The sequence below is a fragment of the Salmo trutta genome, chromosome 34, assembly GCF_901001165.1.
Source record: "Salmo trutta chromosome 34, fSalTru1.1, whole genome shotgun sequence".
Taxonomy (NCBI): Eukaryota; Metazoa; Chordata; class Actinopteri; order Salmoniformes; family Salmonidae; genus Salmo; species Salmo trutta.
The window spans coordinates 22,351,315-22,368,155 of NC_042990.1; the positions used below are offsets into that span (position 1 = coordinate 22,351,315).

General features: G+C 48.6%; 1 protein-coding gene across 2 annotated transcripts in view; it reads right to left on the reverse strand.

Moving 5' to 3' along the window:
• LOC115173804 (thrombospondin type-1 domain-containing protein 7A-like) overlaps nt 1-11,807 on the reverse strand; it is a 170,158-nt gene extending 158,351 nt beyond the window's left edge. For both annotated transcript variants that reach the window (XM_029732227.1, XM_029732226.1), the window contains exon 1: nt 11,314-11,807. In XM_029732227.1, coding sequence (XP_029588087.1) covers nt 11,314-11,470 — 157 coding nt within the window. In that variant the 5' untranslated portion in view covers nt 11,471-11,807. The remainder of the gene's footprint in view (nt 1-11,313) is intronic.
• Between the last annotated feature and the right edge of the window lie 5,034 nt (nt 11,808-16,841).

Here is a 16,841-nt window from a genome sequence, read left to right on the forward strand (position 1 = left end):
CTGTTCTTAGCTAGCTCCACAAACTGCTAGCTAGATAGTGATACACACACAAACCCACACGGCCAGACAGATGTGCTGAGGTTGGAGAAACAGTGTTGTTGTGTTGTACGTGAGGGGCAGAAAGAGGCCAGCAGGCAGACCCTCGAGACCTCATCAACATGCCACATTAACGCAGATCTCTCAACAACCTCAATAATAATAACACACTGTAGACTGCTACAATACAGCAGACGGCCAATATAAAAACCTCCCCCGTAGAAATCCATCGCATTTCTGAATGCTGCCACATCCATCCACACAAGCAAGCAAAACTAGCATCATATTACAGACTGTTAACATACTGTGAAGGGACAGAACTCTCCGAACAATAGCACACTGTACACTGATATAATACAGGCCAATATGAAAAACATGCTGTGCATTTCAGCATTGTAACACAGTTAATTAAAAAGGTAGTGAAGGCCAGCATGAAAAATCTCCTACCGAGAAATGCAGTGAATTTTGGTATTTTGACACATCCATCCAGACAAGCATTCTAAACTAGCATGCCATTGTATGGTGCTAGTTTGTTAATAAACATGGTTGGTATCGAGCTAGGTCAACCACCAAGCTGTTCCCTACCTCCCTCACTTCCTTTCGCTATCCTTAATCTCCTACTCTGTCCTGTATGCCTTTAACAAGCATGGTGGAGAGGGTGAATGGACTTTAACAAGCATGGTGGAGAGGGTGAATGGACTTTAACAAGCATGGTAGAGAGGGTGAATGGACTTTAACAAGCATGGTGGAGAGGGTGAAGGGCCTTTAACAAGCATGGTGGAGAGGGTGAATGGACTTTAACAAGCATGGTGGAGAGGGTGAATGGACTTTAACAAGCATGGTGGATAGGGTGAATGGACTTTAACAAGCATGGTAGAGAGGGTGAATGGACTTTAACAAGCATGGTGGAGAGGGTGAAGGGCCTTTAACAAGCATGGTGGAGAGGGTGAATGGACTTTAACAAGCATGGTGGAGAGGGTGAATGGACTTTAACAAGCATGGTGGAGAGGGTGAATGACCTTTAACAAGCATGGTGGAGAGGGTGAAGGGACTTTAACAAGCATGGTGGAGAGGGTGAATGGACTTTAACAAGCATGGTAGAGAGGGTGAAGGGCCTTTAACAAGCATGGTGGAGAGGGTGAAGGGCCTTTAACAAGCATGGTGGAGAGGGTGAAGGGCCTTTAACAAGCATGGTGGAGAGGGTGAAGGGCCTTTAACAAGCATGGTGGAGAGGGTGAATGGACTTTAACAAGCATGGTGGAGAGGGTGAATGGACTTTAACAAGCATGGTGGAGAGGGTGAAGGGACTTTAACAAGCATGGTAGAGAGGGTGAATGGACTTTAACAAGCATGGTGGAGAGGGTGAAGGGCCTTTAACAAGCATGGTGGAGAGGGTGAATGGACTTTAACAAGCATGGTGGAGAGGGTGAAGGGCCTTTAACAAGCATGGTGGAGAGGGTGAATGGACTTTAACAAGCATGGTGGAGAGGGTGAATGGACTTTAACAAGCATGGTAGAGAGGGTGAATGGACTTTAACAAGCATGGTGGAGAGGGTGAAGGGCCTTTAACAAGCATGGTGGAGAGGGTGAATGGACTTTAACGAGCATGGTGGAGAGGGTGAATGGACTTTAACAAGCATGGTAGAGAGGGTGAATGGACTTTAACAAGCATGGTGGAGAGGGTGAAGGGCCTTTAACAAGCATGGTGGAGAGGGTGAATGGACTTTAACGAGCATGGTGGAGAGGGTGAAGGGACTTTAACAAGCATGGTGGAGAGGGTGAATGGACTTTAACAAGCATGGTGGAGAGGGTGAATGGACTTTAACAAGCATGGTGGAGAGGGTGAATGGACTTTAACAAGCATGGTGGAGCGGGTGAATGGACTTTAACAAGCATGGTGGAGAGGGTGAAGGGCCTTTAACAAGCATGGTAGAGAGGGTGAAGGGCCTTTAACAAGCATGGTGGAGAGGGTAAATGGACTTTAACAAGCATGGTGGAGAGGGTGAATGGACTTTAACAAGCATGGTAGAGAGGGTGAATGACCTTTAACAAGCATGGTGGAGAGGGTGAAGGGACTTTAACAAGCATGGTGGAGAGGGTGAATGGACTTTAACAAGCATGGTAGAGAGGGTGAAGGGCCTTTAACAAGCATGGTGGAGAGGGTGAAGGGCCTTTAACAAGCATGGTGGAGAGGGTGAATGACCTTTAACAAGCATGGTGGAGAGGGTGAAGGGCCTTTAACAAGCATGGTGGAGAGGGTGAAGGGCCTTTAACAAGCATGGTGGAGAGGGTGAATTGACTTTAACAAGCATGGTGGACAGGGTGAATGGACTTTAACAAGCATGGTGGAGAGGGTGAATGGACTTTAACAAGCATGGTGGAGAGGGTGAAGGGCCTTTAACAAGCATGGTGGACAGGGTGAATGGACTTTAACAAGCATGGTGGACAGGGTGAATGGACTTTAACAAGCATGGTGGAGAGGGTGAATGGACTTTAACAAGCATGGTGGAGCGGGTGAAGGGCCTTTAACAAGCATGGTAGAGAGGGTGAATGGACTTTAACAAGCATGGTGGAGAGGGTGAAGGGCCTTTAACAAGCATGGTGGAGAGGGTGAATGGACTTTAACAAGCATGGTGGAGAGGGTGAAGGGCCTTTAACAAGCATGGTGGAGAGGGTGAATGGACTTTAACAAGCATGGTGGAGAGGGTGAAGGGCCTTTAACAAGCATGGTAGAGAGGGTGAATGGACTTTAACAAGCATGGTGGAGAGGGTGAATGGACTTTAACAAGCATGGTGGAGACGGTGAATGGACTTTAACGAGCATGGTGGAGAGGGTGAATGGACTTTAACAAGCATGGTGGAGAGGGTGAATGGACTTTAACAAGCATGGTGGAGAGGGTGAATGGACTTTAACAAGCATGGTGGAGAGGGTGAAAAGCCTTTAACAAGCATGGTGGAGAGGGTGAATGGACTTTAACAAGCATGGTGGAGAGGGTGAAGGGCCTTTAACAAGCATGGTGGAGAGGGTAAATGGACTTTAACAAGCATGGTGGAGAGGGTGAATGGACTTTAACAAGCATGGTGGAGAGGGTGAATGGACTTTAACAAGCATGGTGGAGAGGGTAAATGGACTTTAACAAGCATGGTGGAGAGGGTGAATGGACTTTAACAAGCATGGTGGAGCGGGTGAATGGACTTTAACAAGCATGGTGGAGAGGGTGAAGGGCCTTTAACAAGCATGGTAGAGAGGGTGAAGGGCCTTTAACAAGCATGGTGGAGAGGGTGAATGGACTTTAACAAGCATGGTGGAGAGGGTGAAGGGACTTTAACAAGCATGGTGGAGAGGGTGAAGGGCCTTTAACAAGCATGGTGGAGAGGGTAAATGGACTTTAACAAGCATGGTGGAGAGGGTGAATGGACTTTAACAAGCATGGTAGAGAGGGTGAATGGACTTTAACAAGCATGGTGGAGAGGGTGAATAGACTTTAACAAGCATGGTGGAGAGGGTGAATGGACTTTAACAAGCATGGTGGAGAGGGTGAATGGACTTTAACAAGCATGGTGGAGAGGGTGAATGGACTTTAACAAGCATGGTAGAGAGGGTGAATGGACTTTAACAAGCAAGGTGGAGAGGGTGAATGGACTTTAACAAGCATGGTAGAGAGGGTGAATGGACTTTAACAAGCATGGTGGAGAGGGTGAAGGGCCTTTAACAAGCATGGTGGAGAGGGTGAATGACCTTTAACAAGCATGGTAGAGAGGGTGAAGGGCCTTTAACAAGCATGGTGGAGAGGGTGAATGACCTTTAACAAGCATGGTAGAGAGGGTGAAGGGCCTTTAACAAGCATGGTGGAGAGGGTGAAGGGCCTTTAACAAGCATGGTAGAGAGGGTGAATGGACTTTAACAAGCATGGTAGAGAGGGTGAATGGACTTTAACAAGCATGGTGGAGCGGGTGAATGGACTTTAACAAGCATGGTGGAGAGGGTGAAGGGCCTTTAACAAGCATGGTGGAGAGGGTGAATGGACTTTAACAAGCAAGGTGGAGAGGGTGAATTGACTTTAACAAGCATGGTGGACAGGGTGAATGGACTTTAACAAGCATGGTGGAGAGGGTGAAGGGCCTTTAACAAGCATGGTGGAGAGGGTGAATGACCTTTAACAAGCATGGTAGAGATGGTGAAGGGCCTTTAACAAGCATGGTGGAGAGGGTGAAGGGACTTTAACAAGCATGGTGGAGAGGGTGAAGGGCCTTTAACAAGCATGGTAGAGAGGGTGAAGGGCCTTTAACAAGCATGGTGGAGAGGGTGAAGGGCCTTTAACAAGCATGGTGGAGAGGGTGAAGGGCCTTTAACAAGCATGGTGGAGAGGGTGAAGGGCTTTTAACAAGCATGGTGGAGAGGGTGAAGGGCCTTTAACAAGCATGGTGGAGAGGGTGAATGGACTTTAACAAGCAAGGTGGAGCGGGTGAATGGACTTTAACAAGCATGGTGGAGAGGGTGAAGGGCCTTTAACAACCATGGTGGAGATGGTGAATGGACTTTAACAAGCATGGTAGAGAGGGTGAATGGACTTTAACCCCTGTGCGGTCCCATCCCGTGAGCGGGACGGACATCCAGCAAAAAACTCCTATGACATTAGCATAACGAAATTTAATATTATTTTTTTTTCAAATATAGGACTGTCTCATATCGTTTTATAGATACACCTCTCCTGAATCGACCCACGTTGTCCGATTTTCAAAAAGGCTTTACAGGAAAAGCAAAACATTAGATTATGTTAGAGGAGTATATCGTAAAAGTAGCCACATAGCCATTTTCCGACCAACCACATGCATCACAAATAACCAAAAAACAGCTAAATGCAGCACTAACCTTTTACAAACTTCATCAGATGACACACCTAGGACATCATGTTACACAATGCATGCATTCTTTTGTTCGATAAAGTTCATATTTATATATAAAAACAGCATTTTACATCGGCACGTAACGTTGACTAACTATTTTCCCTCAAATGCATCCAGTGAAACAGTGCTACAATTTACTCAATTACTATTCGAAAACATTTTTAAAATGTAATATTGTCATTCTAAGATTTATAGATGAATATCTCTTGAAAGCACCTGTAATACCAGATTTTAAAATAACTTTACTGGGTAATCACACTTTGCGATAAAAGGGGATGCGATACTCAGAAAAGTACCTAGTAAATACAGGTCTGCGCCATCTTTGAACAATCGCATATCACATCTAGTCTTGTATACTATTGTCAATAATCCCTTACCTTCGATTATTGTTATCAGAATGCACTTCTAGGAATCCCAGGTCCACAACAAATGTATTTTCGTTCGAAAAAGTTCATCCTTTATGTTCCATTAGCTTGTTGTTGTTAGCGCGTCTGAAGGTTGATTCAAATGCTCCGTCGGCCGCGGGACAGCTATTTCGACAAAAAGCATTTTTTTCCCATTTAGGTTCGTTCAAACATGTCAAACGTTGTATAACATTATTCTTCAGGGCCTGTTTCAACAAGAGAGCCAATAAGATTCGAGTGGGACGATTTCATTGTGTTTCAAAACGTTTCCAAAGGTGGGGGCAGACACGGCCGCCGACGTCACAATGCTGATGGCCCTCCTACTGTGACCAATTGCCACATCGTCTCCTTCACTGAGTATCGACAGCAGAAGCCTCAAAACACTTTGTAAAGACTGGGGACATCTAGTGGAAGCACTGGAAAGTGCTCAAGTATAATTTTTTCACGTTGTGAATTACAGGGAAGGCTGTGAAGTCGAGTCCACAATTCAGAATCCCACTTCCTGGTTCAATCGGTCTCGGGGTTTTGACTGCCATACGAGTTCTGTTATACTCACAGACACCATTCAAACAGTTTTAGAAACTTTAGGGTGTTTTCTATCCATATAAAATAAGTATATGCATGTCCTAGCTTCTGAGTTTGATTAGTAGGCCGTTGAAAATGGGAACAAATTTTTTCCAAAATGCGCTGTGGCGCCCCCAGTGGTAGGATATACGCAAGAGGTTAACAAGCATGGTGGAGAGGGTGAATGGACTTTAACAAGCAAGGTGGAGAGGGTGAATTGACTTTAACAAGCATGGTGGACAGGGTGAATGGACTTTAACAAGCATGGTGGAGAGGGTGAATGGACTTTAACAAGCATGGTGGAGAGGGTGAATGGACTTTAACAAGCATGGTGGAGAGGGTGAATGGACTTTAACAAGCATGGTGGAGAGGGTGAATGGACTTTAACAAGCATGGTGGAGAGGGTGAATGGACTTTAACAAGCATGGTGGAGAGGGTGAATGGACTTTAACAAGCATGGTGGAGAGGGTGAATGGACTTTAACAAGCATGGTGGAGAGGGTGAATGGACTTTAACAAGCATGGTGGAGCGGGTGAATGGACTTTAACAAGCATGGTGGAGAGGGTGAAGGGCCTTTAACAAGCATGGTAGAGAGGGTGAAGGGCCTTTAACAAGCATGGTGGAGAGGGTGAAGGGCCTTTAACAAGCATGGTAGAGAGGGTGAATGGACTTTAACGAGCATGGTGGAGAGGGTGAATGGACTTTAACAAGCATGGTGGAGAGGGTGAATGGACTTTAACAAGCATGGTGGAGAGGGTGAATGGACTTTAACAAGCATGGTGGAGCGGGTGAAGGGCCTTTAACAAGCATGGTGGAGAGGGTGAATGGACTTTAACAAGCATGGTAGAGAGGGTGAATGGACTTTAACAAGCATGGTAGAGAGGGTGAATGGCCTTTAACAAGCATGGTGGAGAGGGTGAATGGACTTTAACAAGCATGGTGGAGAGGGTGAAGGGCCTTTAACAAGCATGGTGGAGAGGGTGAATGGACTTTAACAAGCATGGTGGAGAGGGTGAATGGACTTTAACAAGCATGGTAGAGAGGGTGAAGGGCCTTTAACAACATGGTGGAGAGGGTGAAGGGCCTTTAACAAGCATGGTGGAGAGGGTGAAGGGCCTTTAACAAGCATGGTAGAGAGGGTGAATGGACTTTAACAAGCATGGTGGAGAGGGTGAATGGCCTTTAACAAGCATGGTGGAGAGGGTGAATTGACTTTAACAAGCATGGTGGAGAGGGTGAATGGACTTTAACAAGCATGGTGGAGAGGGTGAATTGACTTTAACAAGCATGGTGGAGAGGGTAAATGGACTTTAACAAGCATGGTGGAGAGGGTGAATGAACTTTAACAAGCATGGTGGAGAGGGTGAATAGACTTTAACAAGCATGGTGGAGAGGGTGAATGGACTTTAACAAGCATGGTGGAGAGGGTGAATGGCCTTTAACAAGCATGGTAGAGAGGGTGAATGGACTTTAACAAGCATGGTAGAGAGGGTGAATGGACTTTAACAAGCATGGTGGAGAGGGTGAAGGGCCTTTAACAAGCATGGTAGAGAGGGTGAATGGACTTTAACAAGCATGGTAGAGAGGGTGAAGGGCCTTTAACAAGCATGGTAGAGAGGGTGAATGGACTTTAACAAGCATGGTGGAGAGGGTGAATGGACTTTAACAAGCATGGTGGAGAGGGTGAAGGGCCTTTAACAAGCATGGTGGAGAGGGTGAAAGGCCTTTAACAAGCATGGTGGAGAGGGTGAAGGGCCTTTAACAAGCATGGTGGAGAGGGTGAATGGACTTTAACAAGCATGTTGGAGAGGGTGAAGGGCCTTTAACAAGCATGGTAGAGAGGGTGAATGACCTTTAACAAGCATGGTGGAGAGGGTGAATGGACTTTAACAAGCATGGTGGAGAGGGTGAAGGGACTTTAACAAGCATGGTGGAGAGGGTGAAGGGCCTTTAACAAGCATGGGGGAGAGGGTGAAAGGCCTTTAACAAGCATGGTGGAGAGGGTAAATGGACTTTAACAAGCATGGTGGAGAGGGTGAAGGGCCTTTAACAAGCATGGGGGAGAGGGTGAAAGGCCTTTAACAAGCATGGTGGAGAGGGTAAATGGACTTTAACAAGCATGGTGGAGAGGGTGAATGGACTTTAACAAGCATGGTGGAGAGGGTGAATGGACTTTAACAAGCATGGTAGAGAGGGTGAAGGGCCTTTAACAACATGGTGGAGAAGGTGAATGGACTTTAACAAGCATGGTGGAGAGGGTGAATGGACTTTAACAAGCATGGTGGAGAAGGTGAATGGACTTTAACAAGCAAGGTGGAGAGGGTGAATGGACTTTAACAAGCATGGTGGAGAGGGTGAATGGACTTTAACAAGCATGGTGGAGAGGGTGAATGGACTTTAACAAGCATGGTGGAGAGGGTGAAGGGCCTTTAACAAGCATGGTGGAGAGGGTGAATGGACTTTAACAAGCATGGTGGAGAGGGTGAAGGGCCTTTAACAAGCAAGGTGGAGCGGGTGAATGGACTTTAACAAGCATGGTGGAGAGGGTGAATGGACTTTAACAAACATGGTGGAGAGGGTGAATGGACTTTAACAAGCAAGGTGGAGAGGGTGAATGGACTTTAACAAGCATGGTGGAGAAGGTGAATGGACTTTAACAAGCATGGTAGAGAGGGTGAAGGGCCTTTAACAAGCATGGTGGAGAGGGTGAATGGACTTTAACAAGCATGGTGGAGAGGGTGAATGGACTTTAACAAGCATGGTGGAGAGGGTGAATGGACTTTAACAAGCATGGTGGAGAGGGTGAAGGGCCTTTAACAAGCATGGTGGAGAGGGTGAATGGACTTTAACAAGCATGGTGGAGAGGGTGAATGGACTTTAACAAGCATGGTGGAGAGGGTGAATGACCTTTAACAAGCATGGTGGAGAGGATGAATGGACTTTAACAAGCATGGTGGAGAGGGTGAAGGGCCTTTAACAAGCATGGTGGAGAGGGTGAATGGACTTTAACAAGCATGGTGGAGAGGGTAAATGGACTTTAACAAGCATGGTGGAGAGGGTGAATGGACTTTAACAACATGGTGGAGAGGGTGAATGGACTTTAACAACATGGTGGAGAGGGTGAAGGAGAGAGGCAAAATATAGAGAGAAAAGGAAAGAGAGAAGAGAGAATGGAGGGAAAAGAAAGCAAGAGGGGGACAATGGCATGGAATATCCGCAGGCCAGGCTTGTTCAGTGGGGAACAGCAAACAATAAGGCCATGAGTCAAAAATAAACATTTGGCTCAGATATGAAACACTCTGGTTATACCAACCAGTGGCATGATTAAGAGAAAGCAATGTTTTAAAGTCTGCATTCATCAATTGATTACTTTCAGTAATGATCCCATCCCATGTGGAGTCTCACTATACTGCAATGAGAGAGAAATAGAGGGAGGGAGAGAGAGAGAGACAGAGACATCTCCTGGTGAGACAGCAGTGTAATAGGACATTGATCTTTCCCAGCATGTCCCAGGGACTCATCCTGTTCCACAGGGTCAGCATCCATCCATCCATCCATCCATCCATCCATCCATCCATCCATCCATCCATCCATCCATCCACCCCCTTCCCCAATCACCCTCTTATCCCACCCTTCCCCTTCTCTCCTTCCCCCTTCTCTGCCCTCTTCCAATGCACAATCATCCCCTCCCATCCCCTGTTACTCTCCCTTCTCTTCCCCTTAACCAACCCCTCACTCCCCCTTTACCCATTTCTCCCTATTATCTCCCTCCTCTCCCCCTCACTCATAAGCCCATGCATGAGTAATGCACCCCTCTCTGGACCATGTGCTGACATCTAATGTTGAGTGTGTTTTCAACTACATGGTGAGAGAGTAGCACTGCCCAAAACAGCATGGACAACGCCTCTGCGCTGTATACTGTAACACTAGAGATATCTTACACGTTATAACACAGAGCCAGTCAATTATGCAACTGCACAACTGCACTTAATCATATGTAGCCTAATAAAAATGTATGAACATGTATTGGTCATTCTAATGTGCAGCTCACTTGTTTACAACATGCAGGTTCACAGTTCACACACATGTTCATAAGGGAACCTATGCACACAGCTACAGGGTGCACCACCACACTGGTACTGCTACTCATCCACTGCACGTGTCAGAATGCAAGAAATGTGTCCAATAGCGGTTTGTAGCGGTTGGAGCAGTACCAGCTGCCACTGTGAGCCTGGTGAATGGGAAAACGCACAGAGCACAGCCCCACAACCTCTAGTCCTCTCCTCCTCCCCTCAGCAACAGCCAGAGCAGGCTAGGGATTCACCTCAGGGACTGCAGTAAATATGTTCACACACTACGACCCTCTGACATATGTAGCCTTTTCTACTTCCTTACTTTTCTGCAAACAGCATGGTGTGAAATCCAGCTCAAGGGAGAACTTGTGTTTCTTGTCATTCTGAAAACATGCTCAATTCTTCTCATCAGCTCTTGATTCAATGGTCAGAGTCAAAACTGTATTCCCCAAAGCAGTAAGTGAAAGCAACAAGAAAACATAGGCTACAAAAATACAAATCTTTGTGCATTACTTTTGACCAGGGCTATTTGGGACAAGCTGATGGAATAGACACAGGTACCAGCAGTACAGTTGAAGAGGACAGATCCCTGTAAGGAAAACTTTAGTCCACGTTAAACAATCTCTACCCTCAACAACATCAACATACATCTTCAAATCTGTATTTCATTTCGAGATTCTAGTCTACCACTCAGGTGTGAGAGAGAGAGAGAGAGAGAGAGAGAGAGAGAGAGAGAGAGCCAGAGAGAGAGAGAGAGAGAGAGAGCCAGAGAGAGAGAGAGAGAGAGAGAGAGAGGGAGAGAGAGAGAGAGAGAGAGAGAGAGAGAGGGAGAGGGAGAGAGAGAGAGAGAGCCAGAGAGAGAGAGAGAGAAAGAGCGAGAGAGAGAGAGAGAGAGAGAGAGAGAGAGGGAGAGAGAGAGAGCCAGAGAGAGAGAGAGAGAGAAAGAGCGAGAGAGCCAGAGAGAGAGAGAGAGAGAGAGAGAGAGAGAGAGAGAGAGAGAGAGAGAGAGCCAGAGAGAGAGAGAGAGGAGAGAGAGAGAGGGAGCCAGAGAGAGAGAGAGAGAGCCAGAGAGAGCCAGAGAGGAGAGAGAGAGAGAGAGAGAGAGAGAGAGAGAGAGAGAGAGCCAGAGAGAGAGAGAGAGAGAGGAGCCAGAGAGAGAGAGAGAGAGCCAGAGAGAGAGAGAGAAAGAGCGAGAGAGAGAGAGAGAGAGAGAGTAGTCTGCTGCACAGTACATATAGTAACAGTGGATGATATCTTTCTCGGCACTCCCTCTATTTTCAGCATGGTGACCGAGTTAATGATTAGCCCAGCAGTTGTAGCAGCCGTACCTGTTTGCCAGACGTAGACAGTTGGTTTGGTGTCAGCTGCAGTTTGTGCCTCCGTGGCTCCAGAGATCCAGAAGAGGACCAGCGCTAGCCTCCAGAGAGAGGGGAGTAACCCCCTCCACACACCCAGTGTCCCCTTCACTCCGCCGGGCAACCCCATGGCCTTCACAGTGGGACCACGGAGATAGTATCCACACAACCAAAGAAAACCAAATAGAAAAAGAGTGGAGAAGGCAACACACACGGAGACACACACTGAGGGAGCGCTCAGACACAGTGGAGGAGACACACACTGAGGGAGCGCTCAGACACAGTGGAGGAGAAGTGTACTCTGCTCCCTGCTCCGTCCCTCCTCTAAGAAGAAGTAATCCTGGGTGAATGAATGGTCCTCCTCTCCTCCCCTCTTTCTCTCTCTCTATGTGGTGGCTAGGCCAGCCAGAGGGAAACAGGGAACAATAGACCTCTAAGCCGAGGCTGTTGGTGTTGCTGCGTCCTGCGTGTGCTGGGCTGATGCAGCACCTCCCTCTCTCTCTCTCTCTTGCGCGCTCTATCGCTCGCTCGCTCGCTCACTACCCTCCCTCTCGCTCTGTGGCTCTCTCGCTCGCTCTCCCTCTCTTGGTCTTGATCATACTCTCTCACACTTGCCCTCCCTCTCTCTCTCCCTCTCTTATTTTTTGAGCTGGTGCTCCACGCTCCCATCAATGGAGGCATGCAGCTGGACCGAGGGGGGGGGGGAAGGGGTGTGTGTCTTTCTGGTATTACGATCCCTGTGATATTAGTGCTTCCCCGGGACACCATGGGGGGCACAGTTTGGTTTGTCCCCTAGCACAACACAGCAGATTCAAATAGACAACTAATCATCAGGCTTTGAATCAGCTGTGTAGTGTTGGGGCAAAAACCAAAGTGTGCACCTCTTGGGGTCCCGAGGACCGACATTGGGAAACGCTGGATTAGGAGTTAGGTTTATTGTTATGGTAACAATTAGGGTTAGGGTTAGAATTAGTGTTAGGGGTTAGGGGTTGGATTTAGGGGTTAGGGAAAATAGGATTTTGAATGGGAATCAGTTGTTTAGTCCCCACAAGGATAGTAAAGTGTGTGTGTGTGTGTGTGTGTGTGTGTGTGTGTGTGTGTGTGTGTGTGTGTGTGTGTGTGTGTGTGTGTGTGTGTGTGTGTGTGTGTGTGTGTGTGTGTGTGTGTGTGTGTGTGTGTGTGTGTGTGTGTGTGTGTGTGTGTGTGTGGGAGGGAGGGAGGGAGGGAGACAGAATCCTGAAAAACATTATAGATGGAGGATAAAAAGCATCTGCATCATGTTAAAATAAAACAATGAATTATTGATGTCAGCTGGGTTTGACCTTGTATGATATTCAAGCCAGAGACCCAACGTCCTGCAGTGCACACACACACACACACACACACACACATATGCACACACACACACCCACACCCACACACACACACACACACGCACACGCACACACACATATGCACACACACACACAGACACACACACACACACACACACACACACACACACACACACACACACACACAGTGTCACACAGACACACACAGTCCTGTTTCCTTTTATTCCACAGGACAGGAGCAGCACTCGATTAAACCAGACTATAAATGTGATCCCCTAAAGGTAGCGGCTGGTATATCAATCAAACAATACAACGGACATAACGGTTACTCATTCTACCCATAATGCAGCTACCCATAAAACATATCCAACATCATTATCATAATGATCTAAATCTCCAGCACAATTTTATCAATAAATATATTTTATCTGATTTACCAATGAATCCTTCTGATGTGCAGCGTCTATATAGACGGAGCCAGTCAACCACACGCTCCTTCGCTAAGGGGGCTCAAGACACCCTCCCCTCCCCCAATATCCTCGACCACAACCCCTGCACCCTACTCCTCTGCTCCCCATGACCCCCCCCTCCCTCCTCCCTCCTATACCTCCACAGCCTGTCATCCCATTATGTAGTTCCACAGCCAGTAGGTTCATTTAGAGAGATGTCACCCCCTGCTAGTGTGACCAGGAAGCCCAGCCAGAGCCAGCAGGACTCTACTCACCCGCTCTGCTCCCTAAGCCCTGCTTCACATACACACATGCAGGGACGCACATACACACACGCACGCAAGAACGTACGCAGGCACACACACACGACGTGGCGCTGGGCCCAGGTCATAACCTCTGCTGGCGTTGGGGACGCTCATGCCATGCACTGCTTCACACACACACACAATGCCGGACGCACGAACAGACGGACACACACAGAAACATACTGTGTCAAGCTGTGTGTATATAATGACAACAGACAGCCGTCTGAATGATTACTTTTAACATTTTATTCAGTTTAGAAACTACGAAGTTCGGTTGTCCTCTTATCCTTCCCTTCTCTCCAGGCACTTCCAACAAGTCCCCCCCCCCCCCCCCACCACCCACCCTGATCCCTCGTTGCCCTTCTGGCCTCCCTCTCTCATGCCAACGTCAGTCTTAACCCGGAGAGCAATGCCAAGTGGTCACATGGACCACTCTGAGAAGGAATGGAGGGAGAGAAAGAGAGCGAGAGGGAGCGAGAGAGAGTGGAAGGGAGAGAGAGAGGGCTTACCAGAGGTTTAAATGGTTTTGTGCACAACCCTGATTAGAAGGAATCAGCTGGGTGGATTACAGCTTCAGCCGCTCTCGTTTAAAACTTACAAACAGAGGCGGGCACTGAGACCAGACTCCCTGTAGCACTGAGACCAGACTCCCTGTAGCACTGAGACCAGACTCCCTGTAGCACTGAGACCAGACTCCCTGTAGCACTGAGACCAGACTCCCTGTAGCACTGAGACCAGACTCCCTGTAACACTGAGACCAGACTCCCTGTAGCACTGAGACCAGACTCCCTGTAACACTGAGACCAGACTCCCTGTAGCACTGAGACCAGACTCCCTGTAGCACTGAGACCAGACTCCCTGTAGCACTGAGACCAGACTCCCTGTAACACTGAGACCAGACTCCCTGTAGCACTGAGACCAGACTCCCTGTAGCACTGAGACCAGACTCCCTGTAGAACTGAGACCAGACTCCCTGTAGAACTGAGACCAGACTCCCTGTAGCACTGAGACCAGACTCCCTGTGGCCCTGAGACCAGACTCCCTGTAGCACTGAGACCAGACTCCCTGTAGAACTGAGACCAGACTCCCTGTAGAACTGAGACCAGACTCCCTGTAGAACTGAGACCAGACTCCCTGTAGCACTGAGACCAAACTCTCTGTAGCACTGAGACCAGACTCCCTGTAGCACTGAGACCAGACTCCCTGTAGCACTGAGACCAGACTCCCTGTAGCACTGAGACCAGACTCCCTGTAGAACTGAGACCAGACTCCCTGTAGAACTGAGACCAGACTCCCTGTAGAACTGAGACCAGACTCCCTGTAGAACTGAGACCAGACTCCCTGTAGAACTGAGACCAGACTCCCTGTAGCACTGAGACCAGACTCCCTGTAGCACTGAGACCAGACTCCCTGTAGCACTGAGACCAGACTCCCTGTAGCACTGAGACCAGACTCCCTGTAGCACTGAGACCAGACTCCCTGTAGCACTGAGACCAGACTCCCTGTAACACTGAGACCAGACTCCCTGTAGCACTGAGACCAGACTCCCTGTAACACTGAGACCAGACTCCCTGTAGCACTGAGACCAGACTCCCTGTAGCACTGAGACCAGACTCCCTGTAGCACTGAGACCAGACTCCCTGTAACACTGAGACCAGACTCCCTGTAGCACTGAGACCAGACTCCCTGTAGCACTGAGACCAGACTCCCTGTAGAACTGAGACCAGACTCCCTGTAGAACTGAGACCAGACTCCCTGTAGCACTGAGACCAGACTCCCTGTGGCCCTGAGACCAGACTCCCTGTAGCACTGAGACCAGACTCCCTGTAGAACTGAGACCAGACTCCCTGTAGAACTGAGACCAGACTCCCTGTAGAACTGAGACCAGACTCCCTGTAGCACTGAGACCAAACTCTCTGTAGCACTGAGACCAGACTCCCTGTAGCACTGAGACCAGACTCCCTGTAGCACTGAGACCAGACTCCCTGTAGCACTGAGACCAGACTCCCTGTAGAACTGAGACCAGACTCCCTGTAGAACTGAGACCAGACTCCCTGTAGAACTGAGACCAGACTCCCTGTAGAACTGAGACCAGACTCCCTGTAGAACTGAGACCAGACTCCCTGTAGCACTGAGACCAGACTCCCTGTAGCACTGAGACCAGACTCCCTGTAGCACTGAGACCAGACTCCCTGTAGCACTGAGACCAGACTCCCTGTAGCACTGAGACCAGACTCCCTGTAGCACTGAGACCAGACTCCCTGTAGCACTGAGACCAGACTCCCTGTAGCACTGAGACCAGACCCCTGTAGAACTGAGACCAGACTCCCTGTAGAACTGAGACCAGACTCCCTGTAGAACTGAGACCAGACTCCCTGTAGAACTGAGACCAGACTCCCTGTAGCACTGAGACCAGACTCCCTGTGGCCCTGAGACCAGACTCCCTGTAGCACTGAGACCAGACTCCCTGTAGAACTGAGACCAGACTCCCTGTAGAACTGAGACCAGACTCCCTGTAGCACTGAGACCAGACTCCCTGTAGCACTGAGACCAGACTCCCTGTAGCACTGAGACCAGACTCCCTGTAGAACTGAGACCAGACTCCCTGTAGAACTGAGACCAGACTCCCTGTAGCACTGAGACCAGACTCCCTGTAGCACTGAGACCAGACTCCCTGTGGCACTGAGACCAGACTCCCTGTAGAACTGAGACCAGACTCCCTGTAGCACTGAGACCAGACTCCCTGTGGCCCTGAGACCAGACTCCCTGTAGCACTGAGACCAGACTCCCTGTAGCACTGAGACCAGACTCCCTGTAGCACTGAGACCAGACTCCCTGTAGCACTGAGACCAGACTCCCTGTAGCACTGAGACCAGACTCCCTGTAGCACTGAGACCAGACTCCCTGTAGAACTGAGACCAGACTCCCTGTAGCACTGAGACCAGACTCCCTGTAGCACTGAGACCAGACTCCCTGTAGCACTGAGACCAGACTCCCTGTAGCACTGAGACCAGACTCCCTGTAGCACTGAGACCAGACTTCCTGTAGCACTGAGACCAGACTCCCTGTAGAACTGAGACCAGACTCCCTGTAGAACTGAGACCAGACTCCCTGTAGCACTGAGACCAGACTCCCTGTAGCACTGAGACCAGACTCCCTGTAGAACTGAGACCAGACTCCCTGTAGCATGGGCATCACTAATACTAGAGCCTCTGAAGTCCCAAGCAGCTAAGCACCAGACAAAGAGAGAGAGAGAGGCAGAGGTGGCAGGATTTAGAGTTAGAGTTAGAGTTAGAGTGAGAGAGAGAGAGAGAGAGAGAGAGAGAGAGAGAGAGAGAGAGAGAGAGAGAGAGAGAGAGAGAGAGAGAGAGAGAGAGAGAGAGAGAGAGAGAGAGAGAGGTCATGCAAACTAA